We start from the raw sequence: 22293 nt of genomic DNA, 5'->3' as shown, positions 1-22293 counted from the left end.
AGGCATTGGTGATGATCTTTCACGAATCACTGGAAGCAGGGAGGGTCCCAGAGGATTGTAAATAACCCTAGCCGCTGTTTAAGAAGGGAGGGAGACAGAAGATGGGAAATTATAAGCCAGATAGTCTGACTTCGGTGATTGGTAAGATTTTAGAGTCCATTATTAAAGATGAGATCGCGGAGTACTTGGAAGTGCATGATAAAATAAGACTGAGTCAGCACGACTTCATAAAGAGGAGGTCCTGTCTGAAAAATCTGTTAGAGTTCTTTGAGGAGGTAACAAGGAAGTTAAGCAAAGGAGAACCAGTGGATGTGATTTATTTAGATTTCCAGAAGGCCTTTGACAAGGTGCCGCATCAGAGACTGTTAAATAAGTTAAGAGCCCATGGTGTTAAGGGTAAGGTCCTGTATGGATAGAGGATTGGCTGACCGGAGAAGGCAGAGAGTGGGGATAAAATGTTTTTTTTCAGCATGGCAGCCGGTGACTAGTGGTGTGCCTCAGGGGTCTGTGCTGGGACCACAACTTTTCACAATATACATTAATGATCTGGAAGAAGGAACTGAAGACACTGTTGCTAAGTTTGCAGATGATACAAAGATCTGTAGAGGGGTAGGTAGTATTGAGGAAGCAGGGGGGCTGCAGAAGGACATGGACAGGCTAAGAGAGTGGGCAAAAAAGTGGTAGATGGACTACAATGTGCAAAAGTGTGAGGTTATGCACTTTGGAAGGAGGAATGGAGGCATAGACTATTTTCTAAATGGGGAAATGCTCAGGATATCAGAAACACAAAGAGCCTTGGGAATCCTTGTTCAAGATTCTCTTCAGGTTAACTTGCGGGTTCAGTCGGCAGTTAGGAAGGCAAATGCAATGTTAGCATTCATGTCGAGAGGGCTAGAATGCAAGATCAGGGATGTACTTCTGAGGCTGTATAAGGCTCTGGTCAGACCCCATTTGGAGTATTGTGAGCAGTTTTGGGCCGTATCTAAGGAAGGATGTGCTGACCTCGGAAAGGGTCCAGAGAAGGTTCACAAGAATGATCCCTGGAATGAAGAGCTTGTCGTATGAGGAACGGTTGAGGACTCTGGGTCTGTACTCGTTGAAGTTTAGAAGGATGAGGGGGGGGGGGGGAGATTTAGCACAGTGGTTTAGCACAGTGGGCTAAACAGCTGGCCTGTAATGCAGAACAAGGCCAGCATGTTAAGTAATGGGTTAAGAGACATTGCAATTAGTTGTCTCATTTATGTTAAGTATCCATTAATTGACACTGATATGTAAAGGGGCTTCAGGTGGCCTCTGTCAGGTGGTGTGCTGTTAAGAGTTTTGTGCAGAGGCTGTGGAAGTGAAATAAATGGTGTTTGGTGAAAAGGAACAAGAACTTTAGACTCTTCATATCACAGCAACTAAAACGGCTAACAGCCTGTATCAGCCTCCCCGAACAGGCGCCGGAATGTGGCGACTAGGGGCTTTTCACAATAACTTCATTTGAAGCCTACTTGTGACAATATGCGATTTTCATTTCAATTGGTACAGAGGATGGTTCCTGTGTAAATGTGAAGGGTTGAAAGATACAACTTTTCCAGATCAAACCAAGGAGTGAGTGAGAAAAGAAAAAAAAAAAGGAATATATGGCTGAACCGAGGATAAAGATGGCTGGATATGACTGTCCTCCCTTATTTTCTGAAAGGGAATCGTATGACCAATGGAGAAGTGCAGTAAAGTAACTGCTTTGGGAAAGAGAAAACAAGGTATGGCATTGGCTCTTTCTCTACCATATGGCAGTAAAATCCAAAACAAAGTACTTTCTGAGCTGGAATTGGAAGAGTTAGACTCAGAAGAAGGTCTGGAGACTTTATTACATTATATGGATAAGATTTATAAGAAAGATGACTTGTTAAGTGCGTATGAAGCATGGTCTGATTTTGATAAGTTCCGGAAAATGGAGGTTATCACCATGGAAGACTATATAATGGAATTTGGTAGACTATATAAAAGGCTGCAGAAACACAATTTAGAATTTCCACAGTCTGTGTTGGCCTTTAAATTACTTGACTGTGCTATAGTGAGCAACATGGATAGGCTCCTGGTTTTGACAGGAGTTCAGTTTACTGATAAGGATACCTTATTCGAACAGATGACAAAAGCTTTACAAAAGTTTCTGGGGAAACATTCGATTCCGATGGCTCTGATGACCCAGATAGGTCAGCCTGCAATAAGGCAGAATATGGAAGACACACTAGTAACAGGATGGCAACATCGTATGGCTACGAACAGCACTCAAGACTATAGACGAAGACCGAGACAAGGAAATTATGAAGACAGAAACCCAGTTAGAACCTACAATAGGAAGATGAACCCCAGAAATGCACGGGGCATGATAAATCGATGTTTTCGATGTGACTCTCAATACCATTATGCTTTCAACTGTCCAACTCGTTATGATAGAATGTTTGAAGTGACACATGACACGGAAGAGTCAGAAGAGGAAAAAGATAGTGACCAGAAAGAAGGCATTGTCCTATTGACAAGCAGTTTTACGCCGGTAATGAGGGTGTTGGTTGCAGAATCCTTCAACTGTGCTGTATTGGACAGTGGCTACACATCTACTGTGTGTGGAATTGACTGGTTAAAATGTTACCTGGACTGGGGACTTCCGGGTGCGGCTATGCAGAGCTAAGTCGCATGTTCAGCAGCTCCCGCTTGGAGCGGACTTTTGGGCTCTTTACAGGGCCCCCAACTGAATTTTTTCAACATTTCCCGGTGTGGGAAGAAGACTGCAACATTCCCCCGACAGAGTCCCCCAGGAATGGTATGTCTCTTGGTTACCAGACCCGGCAGAAACAGTAAAAGATTTGGCTGGAGCTGCAGGAAAGACAAAAGCATGCAGGCGGGGGAAGGGCAAGCTTAAAGGCTTCAAGCTGACTTGAGGGCCTTTATTAAAGGTGAATTCTAGCAGCAGAGGGAACAACTGTGAAAATATCTCACCAAGGCCATTGAAGTGGGGATGAGGCTTCCGGTGGCGGCCATGGAGGAGTAGGTGGTGCATTCGGCAGCTCCCATCTGGAACGGACTCTCAGACCTTTTTCAGGAGTTTCCACAGAATTTTGGGGGCAGATTGGTGAAGTGAACACTGCCAAAAGGATTCCCTCTCGAGACTTCCGGTTGCGGCTATGCGGAGCTAAGTCGCACATTTGGCGGCTCCTGCAAAAATGGACTTTTGGGCTCTTTTCAGGGCCCCCAACGGCACTTCTTCAATGTTTCCCGGTGTGGGAACGAGTTAATAACAGCTCCCCCGTCAATATATGGCTTGAACTAGGAGCAGGGCGACAAAAATGTGGTGGTGGACCCGAAGAAGGGAGGGAAGAAGGACAAAATGGTGGCGGGCGGAGACCAGGCAGCGTGGAGGCAGTGGGCAGAGGAGCAACAGGAGGGTATCCAGCGCTGCCTCAGAGAGATTAAAACGGACCTGCTAGAGCCGATGAAGGCTTCTATTGATAAGCTGCTGGAGACACAGACGGCCCAGGAGGTGGCGATCCGAGAGGCTCAACAAAAGATCTCTGACAATGAGGACGAGATCTTAGGCCTGGCGGTAAAGGTGGAGGCGCACGAGGCGCTCCACAAGAAATGGCAGGAGCAGTTAGAGGAGATGGAGAATCGGACGAGGCGAAAGAATCTGCGGATTCTGGGCCTCCCGGAGGGGCTGGACGTGGGGGCCTATGTGGTCACCATGTTGAACGCGCTGATGGGGACAGGGTCCTTCCAGGGGCCCCTGGAGCTGAAAGGGGCCCATTGAGTGTTGGCGAGGAGGCCCAAGGCTAACGAGCCTCCGCGGGCGGTGCTGTTCCATCGGTTCATCGTTCGGGAGTGTGCGCTCAGGTGGGGCAAGAAGGAGAGGAGCAGCAGGTGGGAGAACGCGGAGGTTCGGATATACCACGACTGGAGTGCGGAGGTGGCGAAGAGGAGGGCCGGGTACAATCGAGCGAAGGCGGTGCTGCACAGGAAGGGGGTGAAGTTTGGCATGTTGCAGCCGGCGCGACTGTGGGTTACCTATAAGGACCGGCACCATTATTTTGAGTCTCCTAGGAGGCGTGGGCCTTTGTTCAGGCCGAGAAGCTGGACACACACTGAGGGTCGGGATGGGCGATTGGCCGGGGTCAGCAGGAGTCAGCTGACTTGCGGAAGTGCAATGGGGGGAGCAAACCAGCTAGGATGGGTCCGCTGTGGGGAACGGGCCGGGTGTGGGGTGCGGGCACGTGGCTGGCCGAGGAGGGGTCATGGCTAGTCGGCGGGGGAGGGGGGTGGGTAGCCCCCTGACCCGGCTGATAACCTGGAATGTAAGGGGACTGAATGGGCCGGTTAAGCGGGCCCGCGTGTTCGCGTACCTGAAGGGGCTCAAGGCGGATGTGGTTATGCTCCAGGAGACACACCTGAAGGTGGCAGACCAGGTAAGACTGAGGAAAGGGTGGGTAGGTCAGGTGTTTCACTCGGGGCTAGATGCCAAAAATCGAGGGGTGGCGATCTTGGTGAGAAAGAAGGTGTCATTCGAGGCGTCGAGCATTGTGGCAGATAATGGCGGTAGGTACATAATGGTAATTGGTAAGTTGCAGGGAGAGAGGGTGGTACTGGTCAATGTGTATGCTCCGAACTGGGACGATGCGGGTTTTATGTGGCGTATGTTGGATTGGATCCCAGACTTGGAAGTGGGGTGCCTGATAATGGGGGGAGACTTTAACACGGTGTTGGATCCGGCACTGGATCGCTCCAGGTCTAGGACGGGTAGGAAGCCGGCGGCGGCTAGAGTGTTGAGGGGATTATGGACCAAATGGGAGGGGTGGACCCTTGGAGATTTGCAAGGCCGGGGGCTAGGGAATTTTCATTCTTCTCACATATCCATAAGGCTTATTCTCGAATCGACTTTTTCATTTTGACTAGGGCGCTGATAGCGAGAGTAGAGGATCCTGAGTATTCGGCAATAGTCATTTCGGACCACGCCCCGCATTGGGTGGACTTGGAGATGGGGGAGGAGAGGGACCAGCGCCCGCTGTGGCGCTTGGAGGTGGGGCTGTTGGCGTACGAGGAGGTGAGCGAGCGGGTCCGAGGAAGTATAGAGAGGTACTTGGAGACCAACGACAACGGGGAGGTCCCGGAGTGGGGTGGTATGGGAGGCACTGAAGGTGGTGGTGAGGGGAGAGCTGATCTCCATTAGGGCCCACAAGGAGCGGATGGAGCAGGGGGAGAGGGAGAGGCTGGTGGGGGAGATGGTGAGGGTAGACAGGAGGTATGCGGAAGAGCCCGAGGAAGGATTGTTGAGGAAGAGGCGCAGCCTCCAGGCCGAATTCGACTTGGTGATCACCAGGAAGGCGGAGGTGCAGTGGAGGAAGGCCCAGGGGGCAGTCTACGAGTAGAAAAGGCAAGCCGGATGCTGGCGCATCAGCTTCGGAAGCGGGATGCAGCTAGGGAGATCGGGGGAGTTAAGGATAGGGGAGGGAGCGCGGTGCGGAGTGGGGTTGGCATCAATGGGGTCTTCAGGGACTTCTACGAGGAATTGTACCGATCCGAGCCCCCACGGGAGGAGGGAGGGATGGGCCGTTTCCTGGATCAATTGAGGTTTCCAAAGGTGGAAGAGGGACTGGTGGCGGGACTGGGGGACTCGATTGGGCTAGAGGAGCTGATCAAAGGGATAGGAAGCATGCAGGTGGGGAAGGCACCGGGGCCGGACGGTTTCCCGGTCGAGTTCTATAAAATACATATGGACCTGTTGGGCCTGCTGTTAGTTAGGACCTTTAATGAGGCAAGGGAGGGGGGGGGCTTTTCCCCCGACGATGTCCCGGGCACTGATCTCCTTCATCCTGAAGCGGGACAAGGATCTCCTGCAATGTGGGTCTTACAGACCCATTTCCTTGCTAACTGTAGATGCCAAGGTGCTGGCGAAGGTCTTAGCCACGAGGATTGAGGATTGTGTGCCGCAGATCATCCATGAAGACCAGACGGGGTTTGTGAAGGGGAAACAGTTGAACGCGAATGTGCGGAGGCTTTTGAACGTTATCATGATGCCGGCGAGGGAGGGGGAGGCGGAAATAGCGGTGGCGATGGACGCTGAGAAAGCTTTCGATAGGGTGGAGTGGGGGCACCTGTGGGAGGTGCTGAAGAGGTTCGGGTTTGGGGAGGGGTTTGTCAGGTGCGTTAGGCTGTTGTATGAGGTCCCGATGGAGAGTGTGGCCACAAATAGTACTTTCGGTTGCACCAAGGGACGAGACAGGGGTGTCCCCTGTCCCCCCTGCTCTTCGCACTGGCGATTGAACCCCTGGCTATGGCACTGAGAGAGTCGAGGAACTGGAGGGGGTTGGTGCGGGGTGGGGGGGAGCATAGGGTGTCGCTTTATGCGGACGACCTGCTGCTGTATGTGGCGGACCCGGTGGGAGGAATGCCAGAGGTAATGAGGATGCTTAGGGAATTCGGGGACTTTTCGGGGTACAAGCTCAATATGGGGAAGAGCGAGCTGTTCGTAGTTCAGCTAGGGGACCAGGAGAGGGGGATTTGTGGAGCTCCCACTAAAAAGGGCGGAGAGGAGCTTCAGGTATTTGGGGGTCCAGGTGGCCAGGAGCTGGGGGGCCCTGCATAGACTTAACTCTACAAGGCTGGTGGAGCAAATGGAGGAGGAGTTCAAGAGGTGGGACGCGTTGCCGCTGTCCTTGGCGGGTAGGGTGCAGTCAATCAAAATGACGGTGCTCCCAAGGTTTTTGTTCCTGTTCCAGTGCCTCCCCGTGTTTATCTCGAAGGCATTTTTCAGGCAGGTTAACAGGAGTATAATGGGGTTTGTGTGTGCGCGAGGGACTCCGAGGGTGAGAAGGGTGTTCCTGGAGTGGAGTAGAGATGGGGGGGGGGGGGGGTTGGCGCTGCCCAACCTCTGTGGGTACTACTGGGCCGCCAATGCGACGATGGTGCGCAAGTGGGTGATGGAGGGGGAGGGGTCTGCATGGAAGAGGCTGGAGACGGCGTCCTGTGTGGGTATGAGTCTGGGGGCGCTGGCAACGGCGTCGCTTCCGCTCCCTCCAAGGAAGTATACCACGAGCCCGGTGGTGGTGGTGGCCCTCAAGTTTGGGGGCAGTGGAGGCGGCATAGCGGGGGAAGTTGGGGCCTTGGCATGGACCCCATTATGGGGGAACCACCGGTTCACCCCAGGAAGAACAGGTGGAGGGTTTTCGGGGTGGCACAGGGCAGGGATACGAACGTTGGGGGACCTGTTTGTGGACGGGAAGTTTGCGAGCTTGGGTGAGCTGGAGGAGAAGTACGGGCTCCCCCCGGGGAACACCTTCAGGTACTTACAGGTAAGGGCGTTTGCCAGATGGCAGGTGGTGGAATTCCCACGGCTACTGCCACACACAGTACAGGACAGGGTGCTCTCGGGGGGGTGGGTGGGAGTGGGGAAGATCTCGGAAACTTACCAGGTGATGCAGGAGGAGGAGGAGGCCTCGGTGGTGGAGTTGAATGGTAAGTGGGAGGAGGAGTTGGGAGAGGAGATCGAAGAGGGGACGTGGGCAGATGCCCTAGGGAGGGTGAACTCTTCCTCTTCGTGCGCGAGGCTCAGCCTCATACAGTTTAAGGTGCTGCACAGGGCACACATGACCGGGACAAGGATGAGCCGTTTTTTGGGGGGCGAGGACAGGTGTGTTAGGTGCTCAGGGAGCCCAGCAAATCACACCCAAATGTTCTGGGCATGCCCAGCGCTGGAGAAATTTTGGAATGGCGTAGCGAGGACGGTGTCGAGGGTGGTAGGATCCAGGGTCAAACCGGGCTGGGGGCTCGCAATATTTGGGTTGGCAGAGGAGCCGGGAGTGCAGGAGGCAAAATAGGCCGGAATTCTGGCCTTTGCGTCCCTGGTAGCCCGGCGAAGGATTCTCCTTCAGTGGAAAGATGCGAGGCCCCCAAGCATGGATCAACGATATGGCAGGGTTCATTAAATTGGAGAGGGTGAAATTCGCCTTGAGAGGGTCGGTACAACGGTTCTTTAGGCGGTGGCAACCGTTCTTAGACTTTCTGGCAGAACGCTAGACATTGATCAATGGCAGCAGCAGCTTGGGGGAGGGGGGTGGGGTGTTTACTTTATTTTTGTTTATGTTATTTACACTGGAGGGTCTGAGGGGGTGTATACACCTGTTGTGTTAAGTGGGGTGTTAATGTTAATTTATTATTTATGTACAGGGGGGGGGGGGAGAAAGAGGGGTTTGGGGGGTTGCTTTTTTAGATTGCATTTTGTACTTAATCCTGTTGGGTTCTTTTTTCTTTCTCATTTTGTTATTGATATTTTATGAAAACCTTTAATAAAAATGATTTTTAAAAAGAAATGTTACCTGGACTCTTTGAATGCTGAAAATCGTAACAAGGTTAAGGAATTTGAAAGTTCCACAAGTTTCAGGTTTGGGGATGATAATACTCTGAAGTCGCTGAAAAGGGTGGTGATCCCTTGCAATATTGCCGGAGTGAATCATTTCATTAGCACGGATGTTGTATCAAGTGAGATACCTTTGCTTCTGAGCAGACCGTCGATGAAGAAAGCACACATGAAACTGGATATGGAACAGGATAAGGCAACAGTTTTTGGAAAGACGGTGAACTTACAATTTACACAGTCGGGACACTATTGTTTCCATTACTGACAAATAATTTTTCAAGTAGAGTGGTTAAGGATCTGTTAATGGCAGTTGAAAATGGGACTTTAGCTGATAAAAAGCTTGAGATATTAAAACTGCATAGGCAATTTGCACATCCGTCTCCTCAGAGGCTGAAAAATGTATTAAACGATGCAGTGGTAAGGGATGACAACTATACTAGACTGATAGAACAGGTTAGTGACTGCTGTGAAGTTTGCAGGAAGTACAGAGGAACACAACACTTCTGGTGAATTAGATCAGGCCATTTTTCCGAAAGGGCAACTGCCAAAAGTTGGTACAAAAGTGACGTACTTGCCTGAAGGGTCTAGTCAATGGAAGGATGCAACTGTTATTAGTAGAGCAGGGAAGGCCACTGGAAAGTATAAACATTGGTTGAATGTACAGCATTCAGGGGAAGGAATCAAGACAATGGATTGGGAAATGAAGTTCAAAAATGGAGGGCTCAGAAACGCAGTGCCAGTTCAGATAGTACATCGGATAGTGAACAGGTCCGCAGGAAAAGGTCGAGAACTATTGAAAGGGCATCCCACAGCAAAAGGGAAAGATCAAGCAGTAGCAGTACAGAACGAGATACCAGGCGGGAGAGGGGACGTAGTTTGTCAAGATCTCGGAACACGAGTAAGACTACGAATACTAATAGGAGTAGAAGCCCACATGCATGTGAGATTTTGGTGGCTTCAAATAAATTAGATGAAAAAGTTATTAAAGAAGCTAAACAGCAAGAATTGCATAGTTGGAGCGAATTTGGGGTATACACGGAAGTACCGGATAGGGGACAAAGAGCTCTATTCCACAGATGGATTTTCATGGAAAAGGTTCTTCCGGGTGGAACTTATAAGGCAAAGGCCAGGCTTGTGGCAAGGGGATTTGAAGAAAACTTAGAAGATCAGGATTTAAGGGTAGGTTCACCTACAGCAGGAAAGGTTATTTTAAAGATCTTCTTGGCTCTATTAGCCACAAAGGCATGGGAATGCAAATCTATAGATATAAAAGCTGCCTTTTTGCAGGGGCATCAGCTCCAGAGAGACATTTTTCTCCGTCCTCCTAAAGAAGCAGCTAACACAGAAGGGGTACTCTGGAAGTTGAACAAATGTGTATATGGATTAAATGATCTAGAGTCTGGTATTTTTCGGTAAGGTCATAGAACATAGTCAGTTTTGTTAAAGTTAGGCTGTTGCCAGTTGAAAGCAGATCCTGCAATGTTTTACTGGCACTATAAAGGAAATCTTTCTGGCATTTTTATGATGCATGTCGATGATTTTTTGTGGGGTGGGACTAGTGATTTTGAAGCTATTGTAATCTCTGGTTTGAGGTAAGAATTCAGGGTTGGAAGTCAGGCTTCCGGTGCATTTAAATATATTGGACTGGAAATTGGACAGACTAAGTTAGGGGCAACTTTACATCAGCAATCTTATTTGGAAAGCATCACCCCAATAGCAACTAGTCGTGGCCGAGTTTCACAAAAAGACGCAATGGTTTCAAAGATAGAAAAAGAGCAACTGCGAAGTTTAATTGGGCAACTGAACTGGTTAGGTAGACAGACTAGACCGGACGTGAATTTTGATGTCTTAGAGTTGAGTACAAAAATGAATGATCCCAAAGTGGAAGACATAATAAGAGCAAATAAAGCGTTGGCCAAGCTAAAAATGCAGGAGTGTGTTTTGAAGTTCCCGGTTTTAGGTGACCTTAAGCACTTGAAACTCATAGTTTATAGTGATGCGTCCTACTCAAATTTATGTGATGGGGTTTCAAGCGCAGGAGGTTTTATAATTTTCCTTTTGGGGAACAATGGTAAATGTTGCCCGCTTGTGTGGGGAACAAAGAAAATAAGGAGAGTGGTAAAAAGCACTTTGGCTGCTGAGACATTAAGCCTTGTAGAGGCGGTGGATATGGCCTTTTATACAAGTATGATATTGACAGAAATTTTGTTATTAGGGGATTTGGGTAATATACCTATTGTCTGTCACATTGACAATAAATCCCTATGGGAAAATGTGCATTCTACAAAAAGTGTCAATGAAAAGAGGTTATGGATAGACATCGCAAGTTTGAAGCAGATGTTGGACAGAGGGGAAATAACAAAAATTAAATGGGTCGACAGGAGCTATCAACTGTCAGACTGTTTTACGAAAAGAGGGGCGAGTTACAAGAAACTTTTGGATATTGTTAATGAAGGGCGCTTGTTTATGTGACTGTTTTTTTCTTTTCTTTCTCGTCCAAACAAAAAAAAAAACGGGGGAAATCATGTGTGTGTTTTTGAGTTTCTTGAAATTTTGTTTTCACCGAATTATTTTTTTTCTCCAAGGAAGAGGAGACTGTTAAGTAATGGGTTAAGAGACATTGCAATTAGTTGTCTCATTTATGTTAAGTATCCATTAATTGACACTGATATGTAAAGGGGCTTCAGGTGGCCTCTGTCAGGTGGTGTGTTGTTAAGAGTTTTGTGCAGAGGCTGTGGAAGTGAAATAAATGGTGTTTGGTGAAAAGGAACAAGAACTTTAGACTCTTCATATCACAGCAACTAAAACGGCTAACACAGCAGCGCGGATTCAATTCCCGTACCGGCCTCCCCAAACAGGCGCCGGAATGTGGCGACTGGGGGCTTTTCACAGTAACCTCATTGAAGCCAACTTGTGACAATAAGCGATTATTATATTATCTTATTCAAACTTACAGGATACTCCGAGGCCTGGATAGAGTGGATGTGGAGAGGACGTTTCCACTTGTAGGAAAAACTAGAACCAGAGGACACAATCTCAGACTAAAGGACGATCCTTTAAAACAGAGATGAGGAGGAATTTCTTCAGCCAGAGGGTGGTGAATCTCTGGAACTCATTGCCGCACAAGGCTTGGAGGCCAAGTCACTTTTAAGACAGAGCTAGATTGGTACTTGATCAATAAGGGGATCAGGCATTATGGGGAGAAGGCAGGGGAATGGGGATGAGAAAAATATCAGCCATGATTGAATGGTGGAGCAGACCCGATGGGCCGAGTGGTCTAATTCTGCTCCAATGTCTTATGAGAGGGAGAGCTGACTGGTGGTGATTTAACTTGAGGATCACCACACCTCAGGCGAGGGGCAAGGTTGAGAAGGCGGGGCCTTCATGATTAACCTCAGCAGGTATGGGAATTGAACCCGAGCTGCTGACCTCGCTCTGCATCATGAAACAGCTATCTAGCCAACTGAGCTAAATTGACCCCCATATACACCAGCAACCTGAGCAGACCACCCACTCACCCAAACTATCCACTCCAAAGGAGTTCCCGAGGAAAGCTGCATTGCGCATTTCTTTTGTAGTCTGGATCAAAAGATCACTGAGGAAATGCACAGCAGCATCAAGTCAGGGGAATCTTCGCGCAATTGGCAATCCGTTCATCACTGTCGCTGCTCAAAAGATTCCGTCCTAGGATTTATCGGGAAAACACTGGACATGAGCTAACATCTTTCTTACTACTCAGTGGGGTGGTACAGTCTGCCATGTACTAATATTCTGCTTCAAGGAAATCCAAATTAAACAAATTATGTTCACAAAAAGGTTGGCTACAGGCTGCTTACAGCTTATTTGAATGTTGTCTTTTATCTCTGGAATCGAACATTAAATTAACAGAATGAAAATCTCTTCCTTCCGCTGGCAATAAAGGTCCTAAATGAAAGGGGCTGAATTTCCACAATTCTTTAGATGCTTTCCCACCATAAACCCGTTAAGGGTGCCAATGGGTGCAAAATAAGCTCGGAACCACATACTTCGGGTGCTATTAAGACTACCAGTGTCACTTTGGAGGGGAGTGGAGCCCCATTAACCCAGGCAAATGGAGTGAACATCGAACCAGGAAGCAAAACTTTTCTAGCCTTTCCTCATAACTTGGTATACTGACTGAAAGGTCCTCCGATTCACTAATTTCAGCACTTAAATGATTCTCTTCTGCTCAAGAGAGACGGCGAGCTGGTCATTGGGTGAGGTCATTGTGGAAAGAGCAGATATAGGAATGACCTCAGAGTCGAGGAATGTGACGGTATCTTTGTAGTACATACTGTGCATTTCCCAGACTATAATATTGACTTAAACAAATTCAGATTTAAAACTCCCGCCAATGTTCCCTCACAGCTGCATGTAAGTCGTCACAAGTTAACCTCTTACCTCACATGTGCACCAAAAACATTAGAAGGAATGTTTGCCCCCATTTTCTGTATGACTGGCAGTATAAGACAAGTGTTACAAGATGATGGATGACTGGGAACATGATATTGCCAGGTGGTCTGAACTCTATCTGATCTTTTCTTTTCTTCCCTCAGGATCCACTGGAACTGGTGCCATTTGGACAGTTTTTTTTACTTCCATTTCTGCCGACTTATCCCGCAGCACTGTAACTATCCACATCTTCTTTATAACTTTGAACGGTCTTCAATCCTCTCATAATGCCTCCTTTTGTCTTGTTAATATTACTTCAGCCATTTAACATCCTCAGGTTTTATTGGAGCACTTTTTGGACTTTTCCATTTTTTCACCTTTGGATTTTGTTTCCTCCTTTTCTTCCCTTCTGTTCCTTTTTAAACACTGTAATTTTTGCCAGTTCTGACAAATCCTATACATCTGAAATGTTAACTTGTTTATTCTCTCCATGGCTGTTCACTGATCAGACTGCTCCTACAATTTTCTCCTGTTAGATTCCCACAGCGGCAGTTTCTTGCTTAAAATGCAATCTAACAGAGCACCTCAAGGTTTAAATAATGAACCCGACTCTACCTAGACTCTTCTCTCCTGGTTCAATTCCTATCATTCGAACCAAAGCTGGAGAATCACGTGAAATGGCTTCTGTCTCCACTCCTGCACTACCACCTCAGGTAGCCGTCAAGGATTTATCCTTGGCCCCCTCCTAGTTTTCATCTACATGCTGCCTCTCAAAAACATAGCATTAGTTTGTACATGCACACTATTGATATCCAACTCTACCTCACCACCACTTCTTTTGTTACAATTCTAGTTAATAATATAACTGGACGGGAAGATCCCAGAATAGACCTCTGGCTCAAAAGACTGTAACTTTTACTTTTTCTTTTAAAACGAAGGAACAGAGTCTCAGAACCGCTAATTAGTTTTAACAAGAAAAAAACATTTATTAAACATGAAAAAATTGGATTATGATACAATACTCCTTTACTCTCTCCTTAGCTTATCAATTACACACAGATTTTATGATAAACACAGATTACAAAGTACATCTTAATCTACATGGTCTCATTAACACACAAAGTCCCTTTTAAGCACACAAGAAGACTGTGGGCAAATACATTCTCCACTCTGAACCACAAGTGAATGTTTGTGCATGTTTCCTCAGAGTCCCCCCAGATCATTGTCACATGAGAATTTCCAAACGCCATTCCCAAAAACACACTTTAAAATCTCCATTGCATTCCAAAATCCAGACCAGGGGCGAAATTCTCCGGAAACGGCGCGATGTCCGCCGACTGGCACCCAAAACGGCACAAATCAGTCGGGCATCGCGCCGCCCCAAAGGTGCGGAATGCTCCGCATCTTTGGGGCCGAGCCCCAACCTTAAGGGGCTAGGTTGGTGCCGGACGAATTTCCGCCCCGCCAGCTGGCGGAAAAGGCCTTTGGTGCCCCGCCAGCTTGCGCGGAAATGACATCTCCGGGCGGCGCATGCGCGGGAGCGTCAGCGGCCGCTGACGGCATTCCAGCGCATGCGCAGTGGAGGGAGTCTCTTCTGCCTCGGCCATGGTGGAGACCGTGGCGGAGGCGGAAGGGAAAGAGTGCCCCCATGGCACAGGACCGCCCGCGGATCGGTGGGCCCCGATCGCGGGCCAGGCCACCGTGGGGGCACCCCTCGGGGCCAGATCGCCCCGCGCCCCCCCCAGGACCCCGGAGCCCGCCCACGCCGCCTTGTCCCACTGGTAAGGTAGGTGGTTTAATTTACGCCGGCGGGACAGGCATTTTAGCGGCGGGACTCGGCCCATCCGGACCGGAGAATCGCGCGGGGGGGCCCGCCACCCGGCGTGGCGCGATTCCCGCCCCCGCCGAATCTCCGGTGCCGGAGACTTCGGCAACCGGCAGGGGTGGGATTCACGCCAGCCCCCGGCGATTCTCCGACCCGGCGGGGGGGGCGGAGAATCTTGCCCCAGGTTTTCCAAATGACACTTTTAAGCAAAGCTTCCTCTCCATTTTCAGCTGACTTTCCCTCCTTAAATCTTTCCATCTTTCTCTCTTTGCTCCTTTAAGACGCTCCTTAAAAATGACTTATTTGGCAAAGCTTTTCAGCAGCTGCCATAATATCTCCTTTGATGGTTCAGCGTCAGACTTTGTTTGATAACATTTTGTGAAGATCCTTGGAATATTTTACTATGTTAAAAGCATTATATATGATTTGGCAACGTAGGCCAGTATTGTGTTTGCTTTGTTAGGTGCTGCTCTGCAACAACCGCATCTGCTTCAAGGTAGAGCTTGGGATTGTAAACTTTTTAGTACCAAAATTTTTTTTTTCCAATTAAGGGGCAATTTAGTATGGCCAATTCACCTAGCCTGCACATCATTGGGCTGTGGGGGTGAAACCCACGCAGACACGGGGAGAATGTGCAAACTCCACACGGACAGTGACGCAGGGCCAGCTTTCGGACCAGATTCCTCAGCGCCTCAGTCCCAGTGCTAACCACTGCACCAAGTGCCGCCCAGGATTGCAAACTTAACTTCTTCCCGAGCCAGCCCAGTATCTTGCAGGTGGAACACCTTACATGATCTGTTTTCAATTTTGTACACTATAATTCTGCTCATTCATAAATTTGAGTCCTTCTGGAATTCTTAGCTGTTTTGTTCAACTTCTGTGTCCCTTCTCTTACTTTGCAAACATCTGTGGATTTGAGCAGAATGTTCTGCATTTCTGAATCCCAGATCATCTAGGTAGGGTTTAGCACCAATCACTGGCCATTTTATTCACTGCAGTTTCCAAGTTGGGGGTCAGTCAGCTCAGTTGACTAGATGTCGTGCAGAATAATGGCATCAGCAAGGGTTCAATCACCATCCTGGCTGTGGTAATTCATGGAGGCCTGCCTTTTTGCCTTGCCCGAAACTCGCTGGAGAGTGGTACCCCTCAAGTTATATAATCAATCATCTCTCTCTAATGGAGAGATATACGCATGGTCCCTTGTAGACTATAGCTAATTATCCCAAAGCTTGATGTCAACCTCCTTGCTGCCTTCTCTCTTTCAACCAATTAACTTCCAAACTTTGCTTATTATGCCTATTGCCCTAATCCTATCGTGCTGCATTAATGTCATGCTTTCCAAATGAAATGTTAACATGAATAGGATAAAAATAGGTCATCGTACTTGAGACGCATGTTATTTTTAATCCTCTATATCCTGGGTAAAAGCAATGTTGAAAGCAAAACAGCTCAGAGAATAACCTCATATGCAATGGCAGAACAAATGACAATTCTACTGCTTCCTCCAAACAATCAGCACGAATCAAAAACAAAAGTTAAAATGGCATATAATGCACCATGGCGTTATATCGTATCATTTGGTGATTACTATTTCCCATTCACCCAAACCACCGTTCCCGATATTTGTCTTAATCTTACCTGAGCAAGACAACTCTGTCGGACATAAAGGCACCAATTGCTATATCTGTGAAAACAACAAATTGATGATTGTCATTCTCTCAAATAAATCAGATTTCAGGCAAATTCATCTTTCGAAGCAGCATTAAAATATTACTTGGTCATTAATAATTAGAAGGGAATGAATGACTGGATCGATCAATTAGAAATTCCATACAAATTCAGCAAACCAAAGCTAAATTCGTCATAAACTATTTTCTTATAGTCTGCAACAGATGTAATTTTTTCTGTGAACTATATACTTCAAAACTGCCCAGACCAAGCCAGAAGGATGCTATATTCACACTCTGCTTTCTGCACAATTCTGCATATTAAAACAAGATTTAGAAGGTGGAGAGATGGTAACATAGTGGTATTGTCACTAATCCAGACGCCCAGGGTAATGCTCGGGGGTCCCAGGTTCGAATCCCACCACAACAGATGGTAAAATTTGGATTCAATAAAAATCTGGAATTAAAAAGTCCAATGATGGCCATGAAACCATTGCTGATTGTCGTAAAAACCCATCTAGGTCACCAACGTCCTTCAGGGAAGGAAATCTGCTGTCTTAACCTGGTCTGGCCTACATGTGACTCCAAACCCACACAGCGACGTGGTTGACTCTTAACTGCCCTCCACTGAAATGGCCGAGCAAGCCACTCAAGTTCAAGCGCAATTAGGGATGGGCAACAAATGCTGGTCCAGCTAGCGACGACCACTTCTTATGAACGAATAAAACAAAAAGTTTCGGGTTTGAAGGTCAGTTCCAGGTTTGATGGTCAATTTCAGGTTCTGAGTGTAATTCATCTTGAGTGGTAGTTACATTTTGGAGGCAGTTTGGCTGTTAAAAAATGTTACAGCACACAAGGCATCTATTAGGCCCATCATGTCTGCACTGGCTCCCTGGATGAGCAACTCACTTAGTGTCATTCTCTCCCCCACTTCTCCCCGTAACCTTGCACATTCATCCTTTTCAGTTAACAGCGTATTTCCCTTTTGAGTGCTTCAATTGAACCTGCCTCCAGGACACTGAAGCAGAGCATTCCAGACCTTAACCACTCGCTGCGTGATAAAGGTTTTCCTCCTGTCACTTTTGCTTCATTTACCAATTACTTTAAATTTGTGCTCTCTAGTTCCTAATCTTTTCATGAATGGAAACAGTTTCTCCCCATCGACTCTGTCCAGACACCTCATAATTTTGAATACCTCTGTCAAATCTCCTTGCCTTATTTTCTCCAAGGAAAACAGTCTTTATTTCTCCAACCTATCTTGATATCTGGGGCGGGATTCTCCGTAATCGGCGCGATGTCCGCCGACCGGTGCCAAAAACGGCGCAAATCAGTCCGGCATCGCGCCGCCCCAAAGGTGCGGAATCCTCCGCATCTTGAGCGGCCGAGCCCTCACCTTGAGGGGCTAGGCCCGCGCCGGACTGATTTCCGCCCCGCCAGCTGGCGGGAAAGGACTTTGGTGCCCCGCCAGCTGGCGCGGAAATTACATTGCCGGGCGGCGCATGCGCGGGAGCGTCAGCGGCCGCTCACGGCATCCTCACGCATGCGCAGTGGAGGGGGTCTCTTCCGCCTCCGCCATGGTGGAGACCGTGGCGAAGGCGGAAGGAAAAGAGTGCCCCCATGGCACAAGCCCGCCCGCGGATCGGTGGGCCCTGATCGCGGGCCAGGCCACCGTGGGGGCACCCCCCGGGGCTAGATCGCCCCGCGACCCCCCAGGACCCCGGAGCCCGCCCGCGCCGCCTTGTCCCACCGGTAAGAGAGGTGGTTTAATCCACGCCGGCGGGACAGGCATTCTAGCAGCGAGACTTCGGCCCATCCGGGCCGGAGAATCGCCGGGGGGGGGCCCGCCAACCGACGCTGCGCGATTCCCGCCCCCGCCGAATCTCCGGTGATGGAGAATTTGGCAACCGGCGGGGGCGGGATTCACGCCAGCCCCCGGCGATTCTCCGACCCGGCGGGGGGTCGGAGAATCTCGCCCCTGAAGTGAATCATTCTCCGGAATCTTTTTGGCATCCTCTCTTATGCTTTCACATCTTTCCTCAAGTGCTGTGACCAGAAGTGGAAACAATACTCCAGCTGAGGCTGAACTAGTCTCCTACACAAGTTCAACATAACCTCCTTCTTCTTGTACTCTGTGCCTCTGTCACTAAAGCCTGGGATACTGTCTGCCTTATTAACCACTCTTTCAACCTGTCCTGCCACCTTCAATGATTTTTGCACATATACACCCAAGTCCCTCTGCTCTTGCACCCCCTTTACATTATATTGGGCGTGATTTAACGGAAATGAAACAGTTTCGTATTGGGTGCGTTTAACCTGGTGTTTCCCGGCGCTAATAGCGACCCTGCTATTAAATGGGACTCTGCTTCATTTCTCAGCCCAGTGAGGAACGCCCCGCCGAGGCCACACTTAGTCCCATTTCTGCACTAACGAGCTCCGCTCGCTAGTGCAGGAAGAGATCGTGTGCGACGAGGCCGGAGGATCGCGGCCATTGGTTTTCTATGTTCTTCCTACTAAAATGAATCACTTCACATTTCTCTGCACTGAACTTCATCTGCAACCTGTCAGCCCATTCCACCAACTTGTCAATGGCCTTTTGAAGTTATACATTATCCTCCTCACAGTTCACAATGCTGTCAAGTTTTGTATCAGCCAGAAATTTTGAAATTGTGCCCTGTCTACCAGTTGGATAACTAATTAATTTCCAGATTTTTGCCTACTTTTAAAATCCTGGTAGTGAAAGAGTGTGTGTAGGTCTTTTGTCCACCCAAGCCTATGTTAAGGAGATGTGTCTGGGTACTTCCTGGGCACCTCCAGTATTCTGCCCGATTCAACATTAAAGTTTCTATGATAGTCTTAGAGAGATAGAAAATAGGAGCAGAAGGCGGCCATTCGGCTCTTCGAGCCTGCTCCACCATTCATTATAACCTGCCTTCTCTCCATATCATTTGATCCCTTTAGCCCCAAGAGGGACAACTAACTGCCTCTTGACAACATACAATGTTTTGACCTCAACTGTTTTCTGTGATGGAGAATACCATAGGCTCACCACTCTCTGGGTGAAGAAACTTTTCATCATCTCAGTCCTAAAAGGTTTACTGCGTTTCCTTAGACTATGACCCCTAGTTCTGGACAGTCCCACCATCGGGAATATCCTCACGGAATCTACCCGTCTAGTTACGGTAGCATGGCAGCACGGCAGCATGGTGGTTAGCACAATTGCTTCACAGCTCCAGGGTCCCATGTTCGATTCCCCGCTGGGTCACTGTCTGTGCGGAGTTTGCACGTTCTCCCCGTGTCTGCGTGGGTTTCCTCCGGGTGCTCCGGTTTCCTCCCACAGTCCAAAGATGTGCAGGTTAGGTGGATTGGCCATGCTAAATTGCCTTTAAGTGTCCAAAATTGCCCTTAGTGCTGGGTGGGGTTACTGGGTTATGGGGATAGGGTGGAGGTGTGGACTTGGGTAGGGTGCTCTTTCCAAGAGCCGGTGCAGACTCGATGGGCCGAATGGCCTCCTTCTGCACTGTAAATTCTATGTAATCTATGTAAGTTCTGTTAGAATTTTGTTAGATTTCCATGAGATTTCCCCTCATTCTTCTGAACTCTATCAAATATAATCCTAACCGATTCAAATCTCTCCTCGTACGGCAGTCCCGCCGTATCGGGAATCAGTCTGGGGGTCTTGCCAGTTGGTATCTGGCATCAGTTCTGTTGAGACCTCTGAAAAGGCTCCAAACACACTGTAGACAAAAGTAATCCATCATTGCAGAGATCAACTACATTTTCCGTGCCGATAAGTAGCTACTCATAGAGCAGCATTTTTAAAAAATGTTACTGATTCTTTGATCATAAAGGCCTTCAGTAGGTGATAAGGCAGAGTATTCCACAACTATTCAGCCTATCTAGGATGGATTGAGCTAGGTGTCTGTGACCCACCAAAACCATGAAAATAATGTCCGTTATATACTCATCATTTTGCATAGTACATGGGGACATCACAACTAGGAGCAGGAGTTGGATTTGGGTTTATTGTCACATGTACCGAGGCACAATGAAAGGTATTGTTCTGTGCACAGTCCAGACAGATCATTCCATATATGAAAAACATAGGACATACGATAAATACACAATGTAAATACTTAGACATGAGGTGAAGCACACGGAGTGTAGTATTACACAGTAGAGAAGATACGTGGATAGATCAGTTCAGTCCATAAGAGGGTCATAAGACCCTCCGTCATTCAATATGATCATGGCTGATCTCATCTCGGCCTCAACTCCACTTTCCTGCCTGTTCTCCACATCCCTTTAACATGTTTCTTATTTCAAATCTGTCCATCTCCGCTTTAAATTCACTCACTGTCCTGGCATCCACCGCACTCTGGGGTAGTGAATTGCAGATTCACAACCCTTTGAGAGAAGTAATTTATCCTCATTTCTGTTTTAAATCTGCTACCCCATATCCTAAAAGTATGACCTCTCGTTCTAGATGGCCCCACAAGAGGAAACATCCGCTCTACATCTACTTTGTCAATCTCCTTTATCATCTATTAACCTCAGTTAGATTGCTTCTCATCTTCTAAACTGTAGTTCTCTGGCTTTTAAAGCAGACCAAGGCAGGCCAGCAGCACGGTTCGATTCCCGTACCAGCCTCCCCGAACATGCGCCGGAATGTGGCGACTAGGGGCTTTTCACAATAACTTCATTGAAGCCTACTCGTGACAATAAGCGATTTTCATTTTCATTAGAGTGTTTAGGTCTAAACTGCTCAAATTCTCTTCAGGAGACAAATCCCGGGGGCTGGATTCTCCGCACTCCGATGCCGAAATCGAGTCTGGTGGTGGGGCAGAGAATCCATTTCCGCATATGGAATCGGGACCGGCGCCGGTTCCACGATTCTCCGCCCCCGAAAAGCGGCATATTCGCGTATCCCCTACCTGCAGCCATTGCTGGAGGCCAGCCCCACTATTCTCCGTCCCCGACCAGCCAAAGTCCTGATGGCGTGGATCTAGTATGGTCCTGCCATTCGGGATACTCAGTCCGCGGTCGCCATGGTCTGGGGCGGGCTGATTGGAGGGCAGGGGAGGAGCCGCATATAGGACCAGGCTAATTTTGGGCGGGCAGTCCAGGTCTGGCGCACGGCAGATCTGGGCACTATTTAGGAGGTCCAGCTCTGCGGTCTGAGTCCGCCATGGAGCACGATGCAGCCGCTGGTGGCCACCACCGTGTGCAAGCGCGGCCTCTGACCCGGAAGTGCGGGCGCCCATATCTGCAGCTAAAGCTACTAGATTCACGACGGGTCCCTGCTAACCCCCTGCAGGGCTATGAATATGGGGTCTTTTCACACCAGTTTTTCTGGAGTCAAAGGCCACAGTTTTTACGACGGTGTGGGGCATAGTCCCTGAAACGGAGAATCCAGCCCCTCATCTCTGGAATCAATCTAGTGACCTTGCACTGAACTGCCTCCAATACAAATACATCCTTCCTCAAGTCAGGGGGCCAAAACTGTATACAATACTGCAGTCTCACCAATGCCTTGTACAGTTGCAGCAATACTTCCCTACTTTTATACTCTATTCCTTTTGCAATTCTTTTAATTAAGAATTGGCTCAACTTTCTCCTGGTTGAACTTCAAAGAAGTGAAAACCCAGTCAACACCCCAAAATCTGACTCCACCTGGCAGATTCGACCCATATTCCACCCTAATGAACCATTAAAATTTCAGGACCCCAAGTTCAAACATTCGGCAATAATTTAGATATACCGGCCAATTGTCTTCCTAAGTATCCCAAATATAACTACCAGCGCTGAAAAGTTAACACCCAGGACCATAAATTGATCTCAAAACTGAATTTTGCCTCACAATTCGCACATATGAAGAAAGCAAAGAGCGAATAAACCAAAAAAAAAAGCATAAAAGCAAAATACTGTGGATGCTGGAGATTTAAATAGAAACAGAAAATGCTATAAAAACTGGCAGCATCTGGGAAAAGAGAAATGGCTAACGT

The 22293-nt window shown here is 48.3% G+C and overlaps 1 protein-coding gene across 2 annotated transcripts in view; it reads right to left on the bottom strand.

Moving 5' to 3' along the window:
• The window catches only part of itga4 (integrin alpha 4), a 315916-nt gene that overhangs the window by 223014 nt on the left and 70609 nt on the right, over nt 1-22293 (bottom strand). For both annotated transcript variants that reach the window (XM_072477536.1, XM_072477545.1), the window contains exon 13: nt 16263-16308. In XM_072477536.1, the coding sequence (XP_072333637.1) occupies nt 16263-16308 (46 nt within the window). The remainder of the gene's footprint in view (nt 1-16262; nt 16309-22293) is intronic.

This window comes from Scyliorhinus torazame, chromosome 2 (assembly GCF_047496885.1).
Source record: "Scyliorhinus torazame isolate Kashiwa2021f chromosome 2, sScyTor2.1, whole genome shotgun sequence".
Lineage (NCBI taxonomy): Eukaryota > Metazoa > Chordata > Chondrichthyes > Carcharhiniformes > Scyliorhinidae > Scyliorhinus > Scyliorhinus torazame.
Note: the sequence above shows the minus strand (reverse complement) of the source record. Positions and strands in the feature narration are given on the sequence as shown.